We start from the raw sequence: 24,991 nt of genomic DNA on the forward strand, positions 1-24,991 counted from the left end.
TTGGTAATCCTGAAATACAATTGTCATGGGTCTCATGATACAGGCAGGATAAATCCTTGTTTATTTTTCTAAATAACGAGTTGGTTACCATATATCCTCCAAAGGTAACCAATGGAGTGTTCCTGGTTTGTTTATTTTTAATAGTTTTTTTTAAAGATTTTATTTATTTATTTTTAGAGAGAGGGAAGGGGAGGGAGAAAGAGATGGAGAGAAACATCAAGGTGTGGTTGTCTCTTGCATGCCCCCTGCTGGGTACCTGGCCTGCAACCCAGGCAGGTGCCCTGACTAGGAATCGAACTGTTGACCCTTTGGTTGGCAGGCTGACACTCAATCCACTGAGCCACAGCAGCCAGGGCTTAGGTTTGTTCTTTTGTTTGTTTTGAATATCATTTTGAATTTGTGAATATCATTTTGAATTCGTGGATTGAAACTTATTTGACATGTTTCAGTCACCACATCTAAAATCCTTACTTCAGCCTGTAGGAACCTCTTCACTTGGCTCCTGAGCTCTTTCAATCTGACCTCTGTTGTCCTTGATAGCTTCATTGCTTTTTTTATTTGAGATGTTCCAGGCCCATCTTGCCCAGTTCCTGCCACTGAACAGAAATCATCTCATTCTCTAGAAAGACCTCACAGAAATGGTATTTAAAGACCACAGTCTGAGTACTAGGCTGCTCATTACCGTTGATGGGTGGTGGTTTTAGATGTTTTCAGTGGACAAAGCTAGAAAATATTAAAATATTTTTTAAAGTAAAATGCATCACGAATTCATACTGATATTTCCATTCAAATTTAGGACTCTTTGATCTTTCATTGCTTGCCAGTGACCCCAATATAATAACTGACTTGTTTTATCCCATACTACACAGACAACAGTCTTAGAATAACAACATAACACTACCAATAACTATGCTAATGCAAAAGTTAGTTTTGTAGCTTTTTAAAAAAATGAAAATTAAGCATATCTCAGTTTAGATAACTGAATTGGTTATCTTAACACTACCTTACGATTGGTGTTTGCTGTACATTTTGAGGCTAGTTTTTCTGTTCCCCAGAACATCGAATTGGCGGATATGTCACCTGAGTTAAATAAATCAACTTATTGAAAGAATCAGCCACACTGTGCATTTGTTATGTTTCTTGCTCTTTTTTATTTTCTAAGTGTTTCCTTTTTTGTTTATTAAAGTTTTTTATTCTATTCTTTATTCTTACCTATTTTCAATGTGTTAAAACAGAAGAAACTATTTAGGGGACAAGGAATTATGTTCATGTGACATCATGATTCTTTGTTTTAAAGTGAGTAGGCTATGAAACAATGAATTCCTTTTTAAGAATAGAAACATTTACTGTGATACTTTAAAACTTAGAAATGTTATTAATATTTTTCTGCTATAATTCAGCGTGGATTACATTGGGAAAAAAGTGTTGATATTTTTGAAACAATTATTTTTAGATCTGTGAATATGAGGTGGTGTGATCAAGAATATTATGTAGTTAAGGGAAACTAAAGTAGTGACCACTGAAATAAAAACTGATTTGTATGTGGAATGTTTGCTTTTTTCCTCCCCTTCCAGGGTAAAAAAAAGAAAAAAAAAATCATGACTGAATCTGCCTCTAGCACAAGTGGTCAAGAATTTGATGTATTCAGTGTTATGGACTGGAAAGATGGAGTAGGTACATTGCCAGGAAGTGACTTAAAGGTAAGCTATCTTTATTACATAGAATTATATATGTGCGTGTGCGTGTATATATATTTACTAAAATAAGTCTGAATGCATATATAAAATAAGAAAAACATTAAGCATGGTGCTATAGGTTTTATATGATACTTAGACCTCTACAATAAACTCTCAAGACAATTTGAAATGCTCATGGTTTGGCAAAAGCCATTGTCACTTGGGGTAGGAAACTAAGGAATATTTTGGCAGCATATGCTCATTTTGCGGAGAGTAACAGCTTCCAGGAGGATCATTTCAGGTTTGGCTCTATCATGGTGGCCAATAAATGTGCCAATGGTAGGCTTAGAAGCCCTGACTTCATATATTTTTGTAGTGATGGGCTTTGTCACTTTAAGTAAATAACCACATTCCCTGTGCCCTAGTTTTCTCATTTAAAAAACTGAATAATGATAAAATATTGAATACATGGGATTATTCAATTCCCTTAAATTATTTTTAGTGTAAATATAGATTTTTACAGAATCCCATGTTCAGAAGCTGGTGATTTTTCTTAAAAGTCTCTGAACCACAGTGCTTTGTATAGGTGAGAGCTCTCTTCAGAGAATGAGCCTTTCTTATGCTCCGTTTCTAGGTACTCACCCTGCCCTTTCTCCCCAGAACCCCAAATGCATTCAAGGACCACATCTGCTGCCCCATGAAACATGGTTACGCAAGCACCCGTCTGGGAAATCAGTCCCCCTCACCTCTCATTTCAAATTTGCTTTTGCTCTGATCCTATCTCTGGGACCTTGAACCTATCTCTGGCCTTTTAGACTTTGTGTATGTACTTGGTCACTCACGTGTTTGAGCTTCCCATCTCCCTAACAGGCTGGCCGTTGGCTTACCTCTCGAATGCTCTGTGTTCTGTACTGTCTTGGATAGAAATTTCTGCCCTCTAATACTGGCTTCTTGTAATCCAATACCTTTTAGTGTTTCCTTGACAAGTATCTCAGCCAAGCTTGTCCTTGTTCATCCTTAGTTGCGAGATTTGGATAGTCTGTTATTGGAAGTACTTGAATTTTAGTTGGGTTAGATTTAATGAAGGGCATTGTGCCAAAATACCTATCTGAGTTTAGCTTAACAAAAATGCTGCAGTGAAGTCTAGTGAAATCTGGAGAGATTTACTTTTAGTTTTAGTCTGTGTGATCTTGAACAAGTCATTTGGTCTCTTTGGGCCAGTTTCCTCTGGTAAAATAAGGAATTAAATAAATACTAAGGATTTTATATGCTCTAACACTCTTCAAATGTTCATCTGGAGTAGATATGTTGGAAGAAGAATACTGGAATTTTTGAGAAAGAAGGAACTGTTTCTCAGACTGATAATGTCAGCCATATATTAGTTGCATGAGCTTAGTCAAATTTCCTAATTTTCAGAATCTTTACCTGTAAAATGGAGATGTAGGATCTATGTCATAAGGAGGATTGAAAAAAAATGTATATGTAAAACACTTAAATTATACTGGCTTCGTGATATAATACATAACTGCCCCCCTCCCTTTTTCATTGTTATGTTCCCTTATAATTTTTTATCCCTTTTGAATGGCTTTTTTTGAGGTGTCATGTAGATGATGGAATGTTTAACTTTAGTTAGATTTTGACATTAGAGTATAATTTTCATCCCTAAGAAATTTAGATTGCCTGAAGGTTTTCTAAGCAGTGGATTTTAGGAAATAACCTATTACTTTTATTAAGGTAATCAGGTAACTAAGCCATTTAGTGGGTTATTATAATCTGGGTTATTTGGTTTGACTTCTGGCTCATCTAATTGGGCAACTGCCATGTATCCAACTCACTTCATGCATTGTAGATAGTTTGATACCTACTTAAAAAGTAATTTAAAACCTTATTTTCTACCTTCCTACCCTTTCTATCCAAGGAGATTCACAGACTAGCCAGAAGACTGCTTAGGATTTCTAATTCACTTGCTCCTCCTATTAAAATTGGAGTTGCTTAAGAGATCTGATTGAGAAATTAATTTTTCACAAATTTAAGGTATTAGAAAGAACTTTAAATAAATCAGGAAATTTACTCTCACATCAAGCTTTGCTTATATTTTATGCTATCAAATGTCTGCTGTTTAATGGGTATAGATTTGTGAATTTAATAAATAAACAGGATGTTATTCTAAGACAACCAGCTGAGGTTAACTCAGCTAATGCAATCAGCTAATACACAGAAGTCAATTTTTTGTCATGGGAATAGGTTTTTATATGCTGCACTATATTGCCATTTTGAACGAACTTTTTCCTGTAAAAGCCTTCTGATAGCCGGCCAGTCAAGTTATACAAGAGTATCACTCTTCTGCTTCGAATCCTTTGGCAGTTGTCTGAATCTTTCAGGGTAAAGATCAGGTCCCTTCAGTGTGCCACAAAGTTTTTTGGGGGCCTGGCCTTTACTTTCCTCTCTGTCTGCATCTCATTTCAGTACTTGGTGCCACCCTTCAACTTGGCGCTCACACCACCAGGTGAAGATGTCACACCTTTTTTATTATACCCTGTTGCGGGAACCCCCTTTACCCCCCCATGAGGCTCACCAGCCCTTATAGAAAACCAGTGCAAAAGCTCCTTGTTTGGGTGCCGTAGTGGAAATACTGGAGAGCTTACTCTGATGAATAGTTACCTGCATCTTTTTATTTAACTCTTTTATCTAACCTTTGGAGTTACGCGGTTTCTACCACTGTTGTTTGTTTACAAATAGGAAACAGAGACCCTGAGTGGTTGTCAAATGCTCAGGGTCAGGTAGTTATTGGCAGATCTGTGTCCTAAAACAAGGCTTTTTGATACTAATTCTCTACCACTGCTGTACTACAGACTAAAGAGAGAAAACATTTTCCTAACAAAAGAGATGCAAGGACAATATTACAGCATTTTAAGGAGGTATTATTTTACCTGGAGGGATCAGGAAGGCTTTGGAAAACACATGTTATGTGAGCTTCAGGTGCCTGAAAATGGGTAAGGGTCTAGTGTCTACGCGAAGACTTTGGGAGGCAGGGGCGTGAGGAGGTGAAGAGAAAGGCAGGCGTCGAGAAGAGTGACGAGCATGAGAAAGTACAATGTTGGGGGTGGGGGTTGGGGAGCTAGTGTCTGTTGGCCATACTGAAAATGTTGTCGTCATTAACCAGACATTTTTCCTTAAAGAAGCTTTGGAAACCTTACCATTGCTTAATGTGTTCTTTTAGAAAGTAAATTAGCGTTCGTGGATTATTATCTCAGGGCTAGCCATAAGAACAGGCAGGCAGTAAGTGGTAGTGGAAAGGTGTATGGTAGGGCTCCCTTTCCCTAAAGCAATTTTTCTACCTGAACTTCTAATTATGTCTGAAATTCATCCACAGAGAACAATTCCTCTGGGTCATAAAGGATTTAGTTTTTCAGAGTCCCTGAATAAAATGCAGTTATACCCCTGAGGGCGATAGCATCTTATCTGGTAAGAATAGTTACCACTTAACAGCAGCAGTACAGAAACCCAACTGGAAAATTCATGGCACTTAGTGCACAGTTTGCCTTTGTCTTGATTAGTGTTCAAACCAGTTTAGTTAGCAAATATCTTTGCCCTTAAAACAGGTTGGTAAGTAGAACTCAAATTTTAGCATTAAAAGTAATGAAACAAGAATAGTAATCTCAGCAGTGTCTTTTAATGATCTGTTATTAAAGACAGGCAAAAAATAGGCAAAAGACCCTTTGCCTTTACAAGCAAAATTAAAGAAGAGAATGGAATCAATTAAAGGTAATTCAAGCCAAGACAAACAAACAAAACCTTTGCTAGTCTTTATGTATTTTAGACGTAATTGTTCTCTGGTTGAACTGGATGTATCCACTTACAGAAAATGTTACATTAGCTGATGTGTTTAATTTGCTTAAATAAAACCCTTTGTAAAGTTTATAATTTTGATATTCTTGGTTAGAATGGAGTGATTTGATAAATTTTCATATTGCTATTTAGATTTCTAGGTTAAAAGAACTAATAACTTCAAAAAATAATTGATTATTTCAAGTTTTCATGGCTCCAAAACCATTCATAAATGCATTACAACTTCAGAATCTGAGTGTTTTATTGAGAAAAACAATATTAATAAAGGTATCAGTTTTTCTGAAATTTCATCTGTGGAACTCCAGTAATGTTAATAGCACCTAGCAACCTGTTGTCCAGCATTTTCTACAACAAAATAATATTGTGAAAGAGACAGTAAATCCAACTTGACAAGCCAGAAAAGAAAAATTAACCCCACTGTCTTTTTGCATGTGATAGGATACTGAAAAAGTGCCTCAAGGTTAATTTTTGAGATAAAGTAATTTTGGTTAGAATAGCTGTTCTTTGCTCTTCAGAGTTATAGGATACCTCTGAGAATATGATGAACCTTATGACTCCTGTCCCCAGAAAACTATGTATGTACCCATATCATAATTATGCATATATTTCATGGGATTCATCCACCCCTAATGTCCATCCACAGATCCCTGGCTCACAGGAGTCACCTGTTTCCTTAAGCGCCATTGCATCTTTGTGCTTAAACTATAGGGCAGTTACAGGCATTAAATAGTAGGAGAAGGAAAAGGTAATTCGGATTAAATGTTCGAGTATGGGAATATTAGCTTTCAACTTTGAACGTATTTGAACCTAAAGCTTTCAGGGTCGTAGGTCTGCATTTCTATTTGACCATTTCACTTAGCGCTGTGCTTTCTCTCTCAGTGTTTCAATTGCAGGGTGGTTTGTAGTTAGGCAGCAGTTTGGAAACTTACACCCCAGGAGACTTTATTTGTAATTTAAATGTTTGGTGCTATTTCACACATTTTGTAATTGTTAAGTAAGTATAAATAAACATCAGCATGTAATAAAAGTAAAATTACTTTCCTGGATTGAATTATAAAGTTCCTGTCTTTTTTCTTTTGTAATTTTTCATTAGAATTGGCATTCTATCATAGTTTTAATGCCATTAATAATCATTATGGCTTGTTTTTTCTACTCTTGCCCAGTAGATGGTACTGTCGGCTTTATTTTGAAATATTCTTTTTTCTGAGTGGATCATTTTAAAATTAATTTTTTTTCCCAAAAAGTGATTTTTAGGTGTTTCCTTCCAATTAACTTTTTGCCATTTCCTAGGCTAACATTTTTTAGGTGAACACATTAGATAGAGCATGCACATCTTACCTCGAAATTTGTGTCTGGAATATGTAGAAGGGAGAAAATGTTTTCACTTCCTTAATTATTTTAACCTGTTCAGTCTAGAAAGCATTTAATGACTGTGGACTATGTACAGAAAATTATTTAAGGTGCTATTTTCACCTGGTGGGAAAAAATAAGATTTCTTCCCACCAGGTGAAAAGATTAAGATTTTTCTGACTTGAATCCAAATCTATGTATTTGCATGCTCATATATATTTCTATGAAAGATCTAAAAACTTTAAGCAAAATGTTTGATTATCCCTTTGAATTTTGAGCCTTTTTGTTCTTCATCACCTGGTAAATTGAGTGGATTCTTAATATCATACTGTTTTATGGGAAAACAGAAGAAATACAGAAAGCTTTCAACTTCGTGGATATGAGAGTAAACCTAGCTGTTCCAAAGAGGATGGGATGGATCCTTTGCACACAGGGAGTGGTTAAGCCTTCTGTACACACACGCAGTGCAACCAGCCTGTTACAGAAACATACTTTGTTTGAAGTTTGCCATTCAGTGAGAGGAAATTTTCAATATCTGGAGTCAAAATGTCCATGAAATCAAAATGCCCTTGCTTTTTAGTGATAAACTTGTCCTGGAGCTAGTAGACTTGTTCAGTTGTCACAGATATTACCAGTCATTTTGGAAGATTAGAGGTGTTTGTAATGGAGAATTCTAGGGAGTAGTGACAGAAAAGAGGAAGTGCAGAGCCTGGGAGTCATGTGACCCATGCCTCTGCCTTCCTCGTTCACATCTTGGAATATAGATAATGACATGGATACGCCAGTAGTAATTTCTGGAATAGAGAGATTCCTTCTTTCTGAACTAGGTGAACTTGGATGAGACCAATTGATTCCTGGGAAAACAGTAATTCTCCTTTTACTAATTTTGATTATCAAATAAGCTATAATATAAGCAAACAGTCTTAGCAAAAACATGGTGTTTGAAATTATAGGCTATACAAGTGAGCTGGACACTCTGCAGCAGAGTGCGGTGTTGGTTGTTTATATCCTTGAGGAGTACCTTGCTGCTTGGTTCTAGTCCCCTTCCCCAATTCCAAAATTAGCAAAACACGAAGAGTTTAATATCTGCAGAAGGCTTATCAAAATATAATTGTTTTAATTAACTTCTAAAACATTCGCTTTTTTCTTAAAAATTATATGGGCCAACCATTACATGATTATTGTGTTTGAACACTTTTGTAAATTTTGCCTCTTTGTGCTGTGTTGTCACTAGTTTCGAGTAAATGAATTTGGAGCCCTGGAAGTTATAACAGATGAGAGTGAGATGGAAAATGTTAAAAAAGCAACAGCTACCACAACTTGGATGGTACCAACTGCTCAAGAAGGTAAGAATGGGTCATTTGCATTATTTCTTTGTTTTGAAAGTTTTAAAATAAGAATATCTAAGGTTTTATAATAGGCTGAAACCTTGAAAATCCTGGGTGATCTTCATGTCACATGTACTTAGGTAAATTTCTATGATGAAACTGATATGGAACCAGCTTTTATATTTTAAAATAACCATTAACTGTCTTCTCTCCTAATGCCAGATCTGTAATAGCACCAGGTTAATTGGAAATTATCAAGTAAATCCATGTAATAGCCTACCCAGGTGATTTAGTCAAAAGCCTGCCACTTTTTTCTCATCTACTCCGATGGTTGTAACTAACACCTATATGCTGATGACTCCTAAATCTATATCTCCAGCCCCGACCTCTCCCCCGAGCTCCAGGCCCGTATTTCCACCTGCCTACTGGACATCTCCACCTGGATGTCCCACAGGTACCTCAAACTCCCCATGTCTGAAATGCAATTCATTTTCTATTTCTTTCTCCCCTCCCCCCCAGCCTGCTCCTTCTTCTGTAACCCATAGTTCAGTTGATGGTAGGTAGTACCATCTAGCCAACGAATAAGCAAGAAATCTAGGAGTCATCCTGAGTGTGTTCTCCCCAGCCCCATAGCCTGTTACTTAATCCTCTTGGTTTTTATTTCCTGAATATGTCTCAGATCTGGCCTTTTCTATCTATTGTCACTGCCACTGCCTTAATTTAGGCCCGTATCAACTCTCACCTGAACTATTGCAGATTTCTCCTAAAGAATCATTCTGCTTCTAATTTCACCCAGTTTATCCTGTACACTGAATTTAGAGGAACTTATATAGATTGCTTATCTGATGCTTCACCAATTTCTTTTTCTCTCTAGCAAAACATACAATGATCTGGGTGACCCACACCCACCTGCTTTGTCTCTCTGCTCTCTGTTCCATTCTTTGTACTTTGTGCTCTGGCAGCACTGAGTTACACGTAATTTTCCCAACACATCATGTGGCTTTGTGCATCCTTGCCTTTGCTTGTGCTGTTTCCTGTGGCTGGGATGCTGTTTCTCTCTTTGTCCACTTGGTAAATTCTTCTTTGCCTTTCAAAACCCTGTTGAGGTTTGATACCAGAAAATTCCTACCTGACCTCACCCCAGGCCAAGTGTATCACTTCCTCTGTACTACTTCTGGAACTTGTTCATGCTTCAATTACTGCATGTGTCACTTCTTATTACAAATACTGGTTTTCTCGCCTGTCTTCCCTTCTGGGCTGTGAGCTCTCTTGAGCAAGGTCTGTACTCTCATTTTCAGTGTCTAGCTTAAATTGGTGCCTCATAAATGTTTGCTGAATGAATGATTAACCTAATGATTCAGGCGAAAGGAAATGTAAGTTCCTAAACGATTTGGATAATTATGATTTAGGAGATCTGCTACATTAAAAGGAAAACAGAGAGACATTTAACCAATTTAGTAAAACAAAATTACTCATCAAAACGTAATAAACATGAAATAACATAGATAGCCCCTTTGAAACTTTGTCAAAGACACATCTTTTGAATTTAGTGACTAATGAAATTTTCTTCATTTTACTTTGAACTCTGTAGAAACATCTTTGGACGAGCTTTTATCTTTTCCGTAGACTTGTTTTGTTATGTAAATGATTTGAGTGATTTCTATCAAACCCATCTTACTCTTTCTCCCAAATGCTATAGTTCAATTATTCATTCAACAAACATTATTCTTTTATTGTGTTGCTAACAAAATTATTAGAAGAAAATATTTAAGTGTACTTTGGAATGTTTTCTCTCATGGTTTTAAATTTTTTCTCTTATTTTCATCTTCTAGTTTTTTCAGAGAAGACTGGGATGCCTTTCAGGTTGAAGGAGCCAGTGAAAGTAGAAGGGCTTCCATTCTGTGAGAACTGTTGTCAGTATGGCAATGTAGATGAGTGTCTTTCTGGAGGAAACTTTTGCAGCCAGAATTGTACTCGGCATATCAAAGACAAGTAGGTTTTTGCTCCATTTCATCTATAAAATGGGTTTTTTAGTCTAAGGTCGTGGTGCTTGGGAATATGAGAGGCTCTCTGTCCTCTCTCACCCTTTCATGCCTTTTTCTTTCTCTTTTTTTTTTTTTTTTTTTTTTTGGTCGGGGGGGAGACATTTCCTGTAGAAACAAATGGACCTTGATCTCATTACTGGACCTAATGACTTCAGTCATGTCTGATTTTTTCAGTCTGAGTTTTACTACTTACGTTTAACTGGCAGTACAACTTCTGCCTCTTGCTTTAGTCTTTTGTTTACATTAAGCTGATTGTTTCTCAGCTAAAAGTATTTAAAGTTCTCTGGGCTACATACACATTTTGATGGTATTGATGTTTATGGAAACCCAGTTCTGTTTATATTTTGAGGGGTCTTAGGTAACTCACCTAAAACTCTACAAATGGAATAAAGTTGATTGGAAATCAACTGAATGAAGATGGTCATAGTGAGTAATGTAGAGGGTTATGTTAGTGCTGATCTCAGGGCAGACTGAAAAATACAAGAAAGGGACATCAGCTATGATTGGCAGAGATGCGACTTTGCCATTTGGAGACTGCCTGGCGTAATTCAGATTATTACCCAAAAAATACAGTTTTTACATATAATTGTACTACAAATAAATGACTTGACATTTATATTTTCGTAGAGTTCCCTATGTATTTTAATCAGTGCAGTCTTGTGAATTATCTGTTTTTGTTGGCCAACTGATATTTTACTACGTTACACTTGGCCATTTTAATTTGGACTTTTCATTCTTAATAATTGATAAATCCCTGCTTTAAAGTTGCCCTGAATACTAAAATATCTTTAAATAATTGATTCTTTTATTAGTATTGATAGCAGATATGAAAGACAAATAATTTTAAACTTGTTAGAGTATGTTTCACATACTGTGCATGTCCTCTTTTGAAATTAACATAGAAGCTAATTTCTACTTTCTAACCTCGATAATATACATGATAATGGTTCAAAGTGTTCCTTATCAATAATATTCTAATGTCTATACATTTCACTTGGTGATTAAATATTTTTCCTTTGGAGGGTAATCTTTGAAAAAATTTGCATTGATACTCAGCACATAGATATTTAATAAGTATTGTTTTCTGTCATTATTTTGGGTTTATAAACACAGCAGAGATCAGAAGGAAGAAAGGGATATAGGAGAAGACAATGAGGAAGAAGATGCTAAGTGCAGTCGGAAGAAAAAACCAAAACTCTCTCTGAAAGCTGACTCCAAGGAGGATGGAGAAGACAAAGATGATGAAATGGTTAGTATCTCTTATGCAACTATCCAGGAACAGAGGGGTACTTCTTAAGTGGTAGCATTATGGTCAAAGGCATTAGCTCTGTTGCCAGTTACTGATTTCAAATGCTGCTTTCACAACTCTTTGTTACCATCAGCAAGTTACCTACCTGTGCTCTCTCTGTTGTGGGTCCTCATCTCAAAATGGAAATAGTAAATAACAGGACCCATCCCTTGGGGTGAAGAAGTAGGATGTCCTGAGATTTGTTGCTGGCAGGAAAGAGGCAACAGCAGACCTTAAGTTTGGCAAATAAACCTTCAGTTTCTCAATAGCAAGAGCCCAATCCCATTTTAGTAAATGGCAGACAGGTCTCACAAAAAACTATGTGAGTGGGTAGAAAATGGCAGATCAATTCCAGGTATATTTGGGGAGAATTCAAAATATGTGAATTAAGACATAAATATCATCCCTAAAGTATATATGAGGTCTGTTCAGAAAAAGTCCAGCCATCATTAATATAATGAGTATGGTTTGCATGACATCAGCATAACCTGGCAGCCAAGGAGAGTGGACTGGAATGTACATGTGTGAACAATGATGACTTCACTGTACTAGTCAGTGGGGGCAGTAGATGCCATTGAGTGAGCATGTGTATTATGTGGCCGTCACATTCAAAATGGCTGAGCAAGTAGAGCAATGAACCTACATCGGACTTTGCATTACACATTCGTCTGTGGAAACTATTCAGATAATTCAGAAGGCTTTTGGGGACAATGCAATGAGTGCAGTGCAAATAAAAGTATGGCACAAACGCTTCCAACATGGTGGAGAATCTGTTGAAAGTGATCCACATTCTGGAATGCCTACAATAAGCAGAACACCTGAGAATATTGAACGTGTATAGGCTGCAATCAACAAAGATCAGCGACTGACAGTGCGAGAACTAGAAGCTGATCTGGGGATTCCAAAAACTACTATGTTCGAGATTTTGATACAGGATCTTGGCATGACACATGTTGTGGCAAAATTCATTCTGCAGCTTCTGCTCCCAGAGCAGAAGGGACATCATGCTGCAGTCACTAATGAAGCTGGGAGAACTGTGTGAGGTCCCAAGGTGCCTCCTTTGAAGGCGACTAAGGCATCATTGTCCTATGTACAGTGTTTCTTGTATCTTGTATCTTTTTCACTAAATGTCTCTATTTTTCATATAACATAGCTTGATCTTTCTGGACAGACCTCGTGTTAACGGTTCTTATGAAAATAGAACTTGGAGGTCATGCAGCATTCTCCTTAAGATCAATACTGAACAACTTTGATTTGATAGTCATTATTCTAGGAGCTGAGAATGTAGGGAAGAGCATGACAGCAAGCAGACAGGGTCTCTACTCTCAGGGACATTACATTCTTACTAAGGGGACATATAGCAAAATAAACAGAGAAATGTCAGCTTAGAGTAAGTGCTTTGCTGAGAATTACAGGAGCGCTTTATGGTTTGCTGACAGTTTTAAGTTGGGTTTTCAGGGAGGTCTCCCCGAGAAGGTGGCAAGAACAATGTGATCTGAATAATAAGAAGGAGCCAGCATTGTAAAATTAGGAGTGAGGAGCCCTCCGGGCAGTGGAACAACTAAGGAAAAATTCCTAATGTGTAGCATGTTTTCTTTGTGGAAATAAAAAGAAGATACTATAGCTGATAGTGGAGTAAGAGGAAGCTGAAGTGGTCCAGGTCATGTAGGGCTTTATGGTAAACCAGAGTAATGGGTTTTCATTTTATTCTGAATGTGATGGGAAGACATTGGAAAGGTAAAGTAAAGGGAATACTTTGATATGACTTTTGTTTTAAAGTGATAATTCTTCCTTTGAGTTGTAAGAGCAAAAGTGGAATCAGGGCAACCAGTTAGGATTGTATTGCAGTAAACTAGTTAGGAGGGCTATGTAGGATAGAACAGTGGATTTGGTATTGATGTTAGAGGTAGGGTTGTTAGTGTGTAAAGGAAAGAGAAGAATCAGGGATAACTCTTAGGTTTTTGTCTTGAACCACTGACTGGATAATGATGCCATTTACTGAGGATGGGAAGGCAAGGCTGGAGTATAGGATCTAGAGTTACTGGGGCATCGTGAGTTTGGGATGCTGACATCGAAGTGGAGATCCCAAGTAAGAAGGTGGATGGATGCATGAGTGTGGAGTCAAGGAAGTGGTCAGGGCTGGAGGACGAACTAGGGATACCTGGCAGACCGATGATCTTTAACACCTGGGGAGAGTGATTAGCTAAAGAAAAGAAAGGGACTTGGAGGAGACACTAGCAAAGGGACTGAGAAGAGAGGCCCATGAGGTGTGTGGAAAATCAGAACAGAGGGGTCAAAGAACTAAGAGAAGAAAGTGTTCCAAGGTGGCAGGAGCAGGATCCCTGCTGTTCTGCCGTGTACTTGTTGGAAATGCTTGTTTTGTAATGACCTTAGGCCAAAAGCAACATAGTTCTCAAATGACATATATTCTTACTTTCCTTAAAACTTAGAACATTAAATTGAAGAAAAGTACAAAAAAAATAATGCTTTCTGACAGCTCTGTAACTTTTTTTATTGGTGCCAATTTTATGAACTTCTAAAAATTGCAATTTTCCATTCTTATTGTAGGAGAACAAACAAGATGGAAGAATCCTGAGGGGTTCACAGAGAGCCCGAAGGAAAAGACGAGGTGATTCAGCTGTGTTAAAGCAGAGTGAGTTGATTTAAAAAAAAAAAAAAAGGTTTCAAAGGTTTCACTTGTAGCTTTATGAAATTTCAAAAATTTCATGCAGGTAGGCATTTTAGTCTTGGTTGTAATGCATGCCAGGGTGGTTAAGGTATTACTTTGTTGGGGGTTTTTTAAGTTAAATTTTGTCAATAAAATTTATGGTTTTGGTGATTGCTGGGGGTGGAGTATAAGGGGACTAAAGAAAAAAAACAGTAAAGATAAAAGATTATGGTTTTGAAGAAGTAGATAAGGGAAAAAGTAGAAGTTAGCGTGGCCTTTCAAGTAATGTCAGGGCAAACTCAAGAACATCTTCCTTTATTTTCTCATCAAATAGATTACTAAAACCTAAGATTGTAAGTTTCTAATGGTTCCTCTCAAACCACAGCTTCCTGGTATGGTACCTTTTTCTTTTTATTGTTCCTCTGGCAACAGTTGATTCTCATGAGGAATCCAGTCCTCAGGCCCTTCCCTTTAATTCTTGAGTGGATGAACTCTCACCTTCTGCAGCATGGACCTTACGTCGTTTTCATAGAGGCCTCAGAGGTCTTCATTAGCCTTTATCCCCTTGACCTGCCACATCTGCCTGGCCGGTTCTTCCTGTTTAGCCACCCTGCTTTGCACAGCTCCACTCCCAACAAATCAGGGTTAGGAACCCAGTGCACCAGTGATTGGATGCATCCCTTGCTTGTTCATCTTTTAAGTCTTCAGAAACAGTTTGAAATATTTCTGCCTGCCTCAAGGACACAGCCTACCTTTCACATTTGGAGGAGATGACTTCCATTTTATGTTATTGAGATTAAAGGGAATTAAATTCTCAGTTACTTAGCACTTTGCCTCAAAAATGTCATCTGTCTTTTTCTCCCTTGCCCTTCATTTCAGTTCTTGGGGCCCTGTCTCCTCTGGGACCTTTTTGTTTTAGTCATTTATTTTTAACCCTTAGGTTTTCAGACTTTTTTTCTCTTCATGAGCTCCACCTTAGCTGGTTCAAATCTCATCTCCAAAATACCTTTCCCTTTAATTTTGTTACCTATCAAGCTATTGCATTCTTCCTTTTATTTCCATTATTTGTCAAATTAATCCAAAATAAAATTGATTTTAGCTGACACCATATCTTTAACCAATTGTACTTTTGCTGCTCAAAATCTGGCCCTCACTGAGTTGATTTTCTTCTCTTCTTCCAAATTGGTAGGCATTACTTAACCACTCAGTGCACTGGTCATTTTTAGTCCTCAACTTCTTGATCTCTCAGGCAGTTTTTGACCATCCTGCCTCTAGAAGTGCTCGCTTCCTGTAGCTTCCATGGTACTGTTCTGCCTTGCTCTTCTTCTTAATTTACACTGAGTTCTTCTGTGTCTTTCTTCTGCCCTCCTAACAGCAATTACACTACAGTTCACTGCTTAGCTCTTATTTCTTTGGCAGAGAAGCCAAGAGACTGAGAACTACCAGCTGTGGTCATGAGGGAAGAGCCAGGCCTAGCAGTATTTAGGAAAGTGAGAGTTTGCAGTGTACATCTGTGATTCCCTTGCCTTTCAGGTTTGCCACCTAAAGGAAAGAAAGCTTGGTGCTGGGCATCCTACCTGGAAGAGGAAAAAGCTGTGGCAGTGCCTGCGAAGCTGTTCAAAGAGGTATGGCCCTTCTGGAGAGCTCTGTCTCTAAGGGAGGAGGAGCTGCACTGCTGAGCTGGGGTCACGGTTGTCATTGCCGCTCTCTGTTTAGGGCATGTGACTTGGGATAATTGCTCTAACATACTGTTTTTCACGTGTATATTTACTTGGAGGAGTACCTCCAGGGGCAGCTAACATTAATACTTGCGTACCTTCCACTTGTGCCGCATGCATGGGCACAGACCTGCACAAGTGTTCTTTCCTCCCAGCATTTACCAGCTTTCACTTAATTTTAAAAGATACTTCTATTTCTTAAAAAAACTAGTAGATAAAGAAAAGCTGGCATGAAATAGCGTGTCGATACCATGACTTTGGGAGAATAAAATTGAGTTACTGAGGTTTATATAACATCCCAACAAAAACCTAAAAGTTAGTTACTAAAGTAACAATAATAATAATGTTTTAGTGTGAATGATTTAAAATCAGTTAAAGGTATAGATACCAAGTGTAGTTCTAGCTAGGAGCTGCTGCCCCTGGGCCAAAACAGGTCAGTAAACATTTTTAATAAAGGGCTAAAGAGTAAACATTTTAGGTTTTACGGGGCATCTGGTCTCAGGTACAACAACTCAGCTCTGTTGTTTTAATGAGAGCAGCCATAAACAATATATAAATGAATAAGCATGGCTGTATCCAGTGAAACTTTAATTACAAAAACACATAGTGGGCTAGGTTTGACCTATAGACTCTCGTTTGCTGACTCCTGTTTTAAATTACTTAATTGTATTTAATCATGGTATGTAATAAGTCTGTCATCAATGCCTTGTTATATATGTAAGAACATAGGGAGTTTTTAAAAAGTAATGACTAGTAAATGTTAGGATGAGTACACCTACACTAAGCATATTTAATTTAAATATAATAGTAATTACATATGAATTTGTTATATATAATTATATTTGTAACTATGGTCCCTTGAAGAATAGCCTTTTTACATTTTTAAGAAGAAATTGTATGTACAGATAAGCTATACACCCCCCCCCTTCCTTTCCTCGCTCTTAAACCAAATCATAACATATATTACTCATATTGTTTTGGACTTTGCTTTTTTGTTAACTTAGTTTGGAAATTACTTCATCTCAGTTCATTAGTTCCTTTATCATTCTTTTATATTAATGCATAAAATTTCATCTTACAGCTGGTTCCAAAATATTTTAAGCTAATAATTGATTGACATGTGATATATTGACAAATACATGATAGATATGTCAACCAATAGGGAGCAATTTAAATTATAATACATCAGACGTAAGATGGAGTGCTATATGTATTTACGGAATATAGATACACAAATACTCTGCCGTGTTTTAGTGAATAACCTTGTACACCTGTCATTTTGCACATGTGTGGGTATCTCTGTTGGATAATTTCTTAGAATTAGAATCGCTGAGTCAAAGAGAATTTTTTTAATAGATGTCATGAGATTGATAGAGGTTGTACCAATTTGTATCCCTGCTAGTGATGTATATGTGTATCTGTTTCCCTACAGTCTTGCCAATAGTGTTATCAAATTTTTTGGTCTTTACCAACCTGATAAGTGAAATATATTTTTCTGACCCTTATAATTTTACTTTGTATGACCCTTATGGGTGAGGTTGAGCATCTTTTCAAATATGTAAAACATTTAAATTTCCTTTTCTGTGGCCATTTTCTAATGGATCATTAGGTGATCCATTTCTTTTGAATTTTTAAGTTATTTATGTTCCTGACCTGGTGGCTCAGTTAGTTGGAACACCATCCTATACACCAAGAAGGTTGCAGGTTCAGTCTCTGGTCGGGGCACGTACAGGAGGCAAGCAATGATGTCTCTCTCTCTCTCTCTCTCTCTCTCTCTCTCTCTCGCACGTACAGGAGGCAAGCAATGATGTCTCTCTCTCTCTCTCTCTCTCTCTCACACACACACACACACACACACACACACACACACACACAAATCACTAAACAGATCTTTGGATGAGGATTTTAAAAAAAGTTATTTATGTATTTGGTTAAATAGTCTTTATTTTAGAATGGTATTTTTAATTAGATCTTCAGGAAAAAAAAATACTAAAACTGCTGTCATTTTTTATTATAGCATCAGTCCTTTCCATACAACAAAAACGGGTTTAAAGTTGGCATGAAATTAGAAGGCGTGGACCCTGAGCATCAGTCTGTGTACTGCGTCCTCACTGTGGCTGAGGTAAGCTTTGCCTCATCTTTATGTCTAAAATAAAATGGTGATTATGGAATTTTAATAACGGGAAAAGATGCCACTTGTTGAGTGCTTACTTTATGCCAGGCATGGGTACTTAGTGTTTTGTGTGCATTGAGGGGGAGGCACCCTGTCCCGCAGAGTCCCCCCAACCGCTGCGGATAAGGAAATCAGTAGTTCCAGACACTCTGTCTACCAGGAAAAGGGGGTGGCAATTCCCTCTAGTGGAGAATGCCCCAGCCCTTCTCTTTAAGTGACTTCTATTGAGAACCTTGTGCCATAGGGGTTTACAGCAGGCATGCAAATCTCATCAATCAATGTCAAAAGGCTGTGTTTACAGAAAACAGATAGAGATCATAGATAACTATTGAACACAGAGATTTGCCTCAGGTCAGGGTCTGGTAGACAGGGTGGTGCCCATTCAGCCCTGAAACCTGGGAAATTGATCTCATCCTATGCTCAACCCCAGACATCAGTACTCATTAACTGGAGGGCATTCTTAGTAAAGTAAGCTTCATAGCATTTAGTGCATTCCTTTTCCAGGCCTACTGGGAGCCACCCGATCCAGATTAGGGCTTTACCTGCCTCTAGTATTGTTTCACTGACCCGGTCAGGCAGGTGGAGCAGAGCAGCCAAGAGGTAAGACCTTCTTTCAGATAGAATGAGGACTCCGGCCATGACAAAGCCAAGGGGTGAGGGTCTTTTGCCCCTTCTCAATGTCTCCCACGTCCTTCCCTGATGGGCCCTATGCGACTGTGCCTGTCTTAGGTTGCCCCTGCCATCGAGGGGTCTTACTTATCATTGACCAACCAGCCATCCTCCACGGCCCAGCAGAGTGATGTGAGGGAGGCAGGGCCTGCTTCCCTGCCAGAGGGACAGGTTTTATCTCCCAAGTGGCCTGTTTTCCCAAGGCCTCCTTGCCTAGCTCCAGCCTTGTGGCCCTCTAGCCTGTAAGTGAGGCTACAGTCCCTGAAACTAGGCGGGATGTTTCCCTACAGTGCATTACTTCACTTAATCTTTAAAAAAATACTATACAGGTCATGTTTTTTCATCCATATTCTCTAGATGAAAGAACCAAGGCTCAGAGAGGTTAAGTGATACATACAAGGCCATGCAGCGCCTAAATACTCTGAGGTAGTCTTTGCCATACTGTGTTCTTTTTAAATTTTTTAAAGATTTTATTTATTTATTTTTAGAGAGAGGGGTAAAGAAGGAAAGAAACTTCGATGTGAGAGAGAACATCAGTTGGTTGCTCTGGTAGGCACCCTAGCTTGGGAACTGAACTCACATCCCAGGCGTGTGCCCTGACTAGGAATTGGACCAGCGACTTTTCAGTTTACAGGATAATGGCCAACCAACTGAGCCACGCAGTCAGGGCACCATACTGTGTTTTTTAGCATAAGAAACAGATCAACAGATATTTCTATTTTTCTACTATTTTGAGGTATCTCTGAAATTTTTCAGGAAAAATTGTCCGTGTCAATTATATATATCTTAGTCTAATATATATAAGGTGTGGCAAAAGTACGTTTGCAGTAACGAGTACTTGAATCACAGAGTTTATTCTCCTATTATTATGTATTCATTATTATTTTCCATATGAAACACTTAAACCTACTTTTGCCACACTTTATATTACTGAGAACAGTTCTTAGAATTGCAGCCTCCCTTGAGCCAGGGATATGTATCTTAAAAATGTCCCCAAAAGAGTGAGATGATCTTGTATATTAGTTTTATTTTTCATAGCAACCTTTCACTTAGTGAATCTGTTAAGAGCTTTGGCTTCTATAGAATATAGTAACATTCGATGGCTGGTAAATAATAGTACACAGTAAATAACAGTACACAGTTAGACAGTACCATGGGGCAGTGCTTTCCATATCTTAATTAGCTCTTACTAGTTCACCAAAAAGTTGAGTTTTATGAAAACTGTGAGAAAGCAGATTCAGAAAATGTAGACTGCTTTTGAGAAGTTGAGCTGTAAAAGAGAATGGGATCTTTTTAAGGCCTGTGTGATGTGTTTCATCTCTTGGTTTTGAAGGATATTTATTTTAGTTTGTCTAGTTTTTTATTATAGCAGTAATGTTTGCTCATCATGAAAGCCTCAACTAATATAGGAGCATATATTACAAAAAATAAGTCCTCTCTCACCCCCTTCCCTGATTTAATATCCCAGAGGTAACAGCTCTTGTTAGTTTACTGCATCCTCTCCAGATGTTCTTCTCTTCATGTGAAAATATGTATATGTATATTTTTCTCTTTTTTACATATTAATGGTATCATACATAATATTCTGTGCTTGCTTTCGTGACAGTGTATCTTCTGTAATATATATACATAATATTTTTAACCATTTGGTAGTATTCCATTTCACTGAATTGCCATAATTCTTTTAACTGCTCACATGTTGATGAAAAACTGAGTCTTTACTTTCTCATCACTACAAGCAGTGCCTCTGTTAACAGTTACAGACATTAAAGTTTTTCATGCATGTTGCTACTTGTGCTCCAAAAATGTTTTACCAGTTGTTACATTCTCACCAGGAATGTCGAAGAAGCCACTATGGAGCAGATAACCGATAAGAAGAGGGTAGGAAAAGGGGGGTCTAAAGTGTTTGAAGAGGTCCATCCTTAGCCAGGGGAAGGAGTCTCTCCTTGGGTTCCATCTGGAGGGAGCAGGAAGGATGGGAGTATATGCACAGGGAGGCTTGCCAGTTTGGAGGGAGACATTTGAGGGAACGCCCTTCCCATGGAAAGTAAATCATCGGCTTAGAGTGAGGATGGTGTTTGATTAAGTGAAGGAGAGGGAGGAGGATTTGAAAAAATTTTTAAAAGATGGGAAGAATGGCAGTGGAACTAGACTGGGCCTTCCAGAAGGATTGCTCTTGGGCAGGGAGAGTCCAGGATACAGGGACATTCAGCTTTCATTGAGTTAGTTACATTTCATAAATAGTAAATACTAAATTATTGCTCCTAAGAGAATTAAAAGATTAGGTTCCTGTGAGCCTCTGGTCACAACATTTTTGTCAGTTGATTAATATGTAGCCTTGTTTGTGTGTTTCTGTTTAGCAGCTTATTATTTAATATCTACTGTTGATTCATTAACATTGAACTCATGACCTAGAGCACTGTAACTTATACCCGATGAAGCTTATCTTATATACACATATATCCTCTATAAGGCACATCACAGCTGTCTTACACTTAGGAACACTAACCAGCACTTCAGCACTGTTAGGAGTCATTTTAAACAGCAGACGCACCCAAAAAAAGCACAAATGTGAAAAACATGGCACTAAATAGACTGCAGAGGACACCTGCTAACAGTGTGAGACCTGAAACAGGAGGGCAGAGCGTTGCCTTATTTGGCCTCATCTGGAACCTTGCACAAAGACCCACTCAAATTTTCTGCCACGCTGGGCATGCACCTGTATCCAGACACCACAAGTATTATTTTCGGGTTACAAATACATCTTATCAAGTAGATGAATTAACAAATACGAAATCCATGAATAATGAGGATTGACTGTATGTCTTTTTTTCCCTCAGTACCAGTCTCTAGACCAAGGTGTAGGTGCATACTTGGGATAATGGAATTTTGTCAGACAGATGTTTTGGGAAGGACATCAGGGCAACAATTTTAAAATGTTGGCAAGAAAATGTCTTAAGTAATTGCTGAGGTAGGAAGACTTGAAGTGAGGGGGTTTGCTACGGAAAAAGTGGAAAGATCTATGTGAGAATGTGAGATGCTGGAGTTTCCATTGAGATTGAGGAGGAGGTGTCTTGGGAGTAACTGGGTTAGCAAACTGAGTAGAAGGATATCTTTGTAAGATTGGATGTTTTATCATTGAGAGGCATGTGCAGTTTCTAAATGAAACAATATGCATGGGAGAGAGTGAAGTAGAGAGGAAATGCAGGGAGCCAGGATCCAGGGTATCGGATGAGGCATCCATGGGCATGATGGGACTGCTCAGAATGAGAAGAAAAGAGTAAGCCGGGGATTTGTGTCTGATGAGTGGGAGGGGATGGTTGGGAGAGGAGCACACAGGATGATAAGGACAGTGTGGTACAACCATATGGTGTGGGTCTTGGAGGGATGGAGAGCAGGAGAAGAAGCAGCCTCCCCTTGAGGGATGACTCTAGAGGGAACAGCTGGGGACGCCTTTGAGCAAGGAGGTTGAGGATGTAGGGAGACAGTTTACCAAGGTGTGGGATTCCAGAGGCCATAAGGCATAGTAGAGAGATGGGAGCAACAGAGGGAGGTTGACTCGGGGACAGAAGCTCAGAGGTGATGCCGAGGGAGAGGAATAAATTACTAAAGGGCCTTATTTCTTAGGCACTGACTAGAGACAACTGAGTGTAAAGCTGAGTAGGTTCGCCCAGCTCTCAGGCTCATGACAGAAGCAGCCCCTGAGCTCCTTCTTGGTGTGGGGTGGATGTGGGACTTGGGGCAGCCACCTACCCTCCTTGAGAGATTGTACTTTCAGGGATCCCAGTCCTACTCTGCGGAAGGACACTCGTCTCTCTGGGGGGTCAGCTTGGTTGTAAACTTTATGTATGTATATAACAATGCATTCTCATTGAAAAAATACTAATATACAAGATAAAACAAATAAAAAGTTCATCATTCTCTTTCACTCCCATTTCTCAGAAGAAGTTATTGTTAATATTTGGCATGTATCCTTGTAGACTTTTTTTACATATGTATGTGTACATGTAAGTACGTATATAAATGTGTATAATACACACATTTTTGTGTTTATGTATACACATGACATACACACAAATGTGCACATAAATGTACACATGGACTCAATACACATAATTTTCTCATTACCTGACTCAACCTCTACAGTTGGTTTCAGAGGGCTTGTCATGGCAATAACAGTACAGCTTCTTTTCTTTTGGAGATTGTTAATTTCCCTGACTCTGGGCTCTTGTCTCAGGCTTCTTGTTCTGGCTTCTGCAAGGCAGGTGCTCCTGGAGTAGTTAGAGATCGGGTGTGGTGGTTCCACTTGAACATGTCTGCTGTGCTAGGGGAAGGAAGATCAAGAGGCAGAACTTCTTTCTAAGAGCCCATGGCAGAGCATGACCCAGCTGAGGCCCCATAAACCCATGTGACCTTTTAACTTGGAACGCCCCTAACTGACCCTTTAGGTATATGTATTTCCTCAGCTTTCAACATGCATCACATAGAGTGATTTCTTACCAGCATTCCAAAAAGCCTGCTTCATCTAAGTATGAATTTGGTAGGCTTTTCTTTCTTTTTCCCAACCCAACAACGGGTAGAGAGGAGGATCTGTTGGACTTCTGTGTGTCTGCACCAGTCTTGGTCTGGCTGGACGTCAGCATGTGTGGAACTTGGTAAAGGACAGGGAGCCTGCATTCAGACAGTGTGCAGTAGGGCGCCCACCCTGGGATGCTGCAGGGGCTGGGTGCCTCTTGTGGTGGGCTGGCTGCTTCTCTGCTCCTCTCCACAGCGACACGTGCTGGTACAACAGACCAGATGAAAGGGATCTGTGTATGCCAGGAAATTATCTTCATCCATATCCACGTGTTCCTGATGGAATTGGAGATCAGGCCAGAAGGCTGAGGCTCAGCTTTTCTCATATACGCAATAGCCTTGGCCTTTAGATTTTTGTCATTTGTTTTGCTTGTTTTTGATGCTATTAATGAGGGTACTTTGATGAACATAAGCTGTATCATAATAGATGTCCAGGTACACAAGTATCTGAGTCTTTTTCTTTTGTTTTTTAATCAATCAACCTTCACCTATTTCAGGTTTGTGGATACAGGATAAAGCTGCACTTTGATGGATATTCTGATTGCTATGACTTCTGGGTAAATGCAGATGCTCTGGATATTCACCCAGTTGGGTGGTGTGAGAAAACTGGCCATAAGCTCCATCCTCCCAAAGGTATTGTACTTTTTTCTTTTATATTCTAAATTCTATAAAAACTTAGCTTTTTACATGTTAAAGTGGAATTTTTAAGAATTCAGGCAGGCCCAAATTCAAGCTTATTGTCCATGATTAAAAATACATTCATTAAAGTGAAAGAAAAAAAGTAGAATTCTGTTGAAGAAAATAAACTACCATATGTTCATGTACTTATTGGCATATAAAATAACATTTACATCATACTTAATTTTGACTACAAATGAATTTTAGCCAAAGATACATATATATTTTAAAAAACAATTTAAAAAATTAACTTATAACCTGTTTACAAAGCTAAGTTTATTTACTCATAGTTCTGTATATAGAAAATCTCAAAAATTATGGATTGAATTTCCAGATGTTAACATTTAGGGAATTGTAAAGCACAGTATAACACTAAAAATTGTTTTAGGCTGTGGTTGAACTAATAGCAATTATTTTTTAATTATTGAGTGCTTTACATTACAGTCCGCCCATGATTTTGCCTGTTTCATGTTTACATAAAGATCCAAGAATAATAGATACCACCTCTTCAGTCCCTCTCTATTTAATAATATCTTATTTCCTTCTTTTTTCAGCTGTCACATGCAGTGTTGTTTACATGATATTAAAGATCCAGTTTACTAGTTTGATATTTTTGGCCTGTCTCAGGGTTTGTTTTTTTTTTAATGGACTAGCTATCCTTTGATTTTAAGTGAAAACTTAATGGCAGAATGGTATTTTCACATGGCTGAAGGATCAAACAAACACATAGAAAAAATGAGAATAAAAACTAAAATCTGTAAGCATTTATATAAGTTGACCTCATATATGGAGAATTATTAGCTGTTCTTTTCATGCTGCCTTCTGGACTTTAAGGAAGTAGGAAGAAAGCAAATGAACAAATAAAATAAAATGCTAAATTTCCTTTTTTTGAGGAAATACTAGTTTTATCAACATTAAACATGAAATTGTGAAAATTAAGGCAAGGACATTTCCATTATTACGATTTACCAACA

At 38.1% G+C, this 24,991-nt stretch overlaps 1 protein-coding gene across 1 annotated transcript in view; it reads left to right on the plus strand.

Moving 5' to 3' along the window:
* Window positions 1-24,991, plus strand: part of L3MBTL3 (L3MBTL histone methyl-lysine binding protein 3) — a 100,413-nt gene that overhangs the window by 19,082 nt on the left and 56,340 nt on the right. Inside the window, exons 3-11 of the mRNA XM_054569947.1 lie at window positions 1,575-1,700; window positions 8,110-8,221; window positions 8,583-8,657; window positions 10,036-10,195; window positions 11,362-11,497; window positions 14,105-14,189; window positions 15,738-15,829; window positions 17,940-18,044; window positions 23,837-23,972. Of these exons, the coding sequence (XP_054425922.1) occupies window positions 1,599-1,700; window positions 8,110-8,221; window positions 8,583-8,657; window positions 10,036-10,195; window positions 11,362-11,497; window positions 14,105-14,189; window positions 15,738-15,829; window positions 17,940-18,044; window positions 23,837-23,972 (1,003 nt within the window). The 5' untranslated portion in view covers window positions 1,575-1,598. The remainder of the gene's footprint in view (window positions 1-1,574; window positions 1,701-8,109; window positions 8,222-8,582; window positions 8,658-10,035; window positions 10,196-11,361; window positions 11,498-14,104; window positions 14,190-15,737; window positions 15,830-17,939; window positions 18,045-23,836; window positions 23,973-24,991) is intronic.

This window comes from Pteronotus mesoamericanus, unplaced genomic scaffold (assembly GCF_021234165.1).
Source record: "Pteronotus mesoamericanus isolate MK-2021 breed Mesoamerican mustached bat unplaced genomic scaffold, CSHL_Meso_final contig_20, whole genome shotgun sequence".
Taxonomy (NCBI): Eukaryota; Metazoa; Chordata; class Mammalia; order Chiroptera; family Mormoopidae; genus Pteronotus; species Pteronotus mesoamericanus.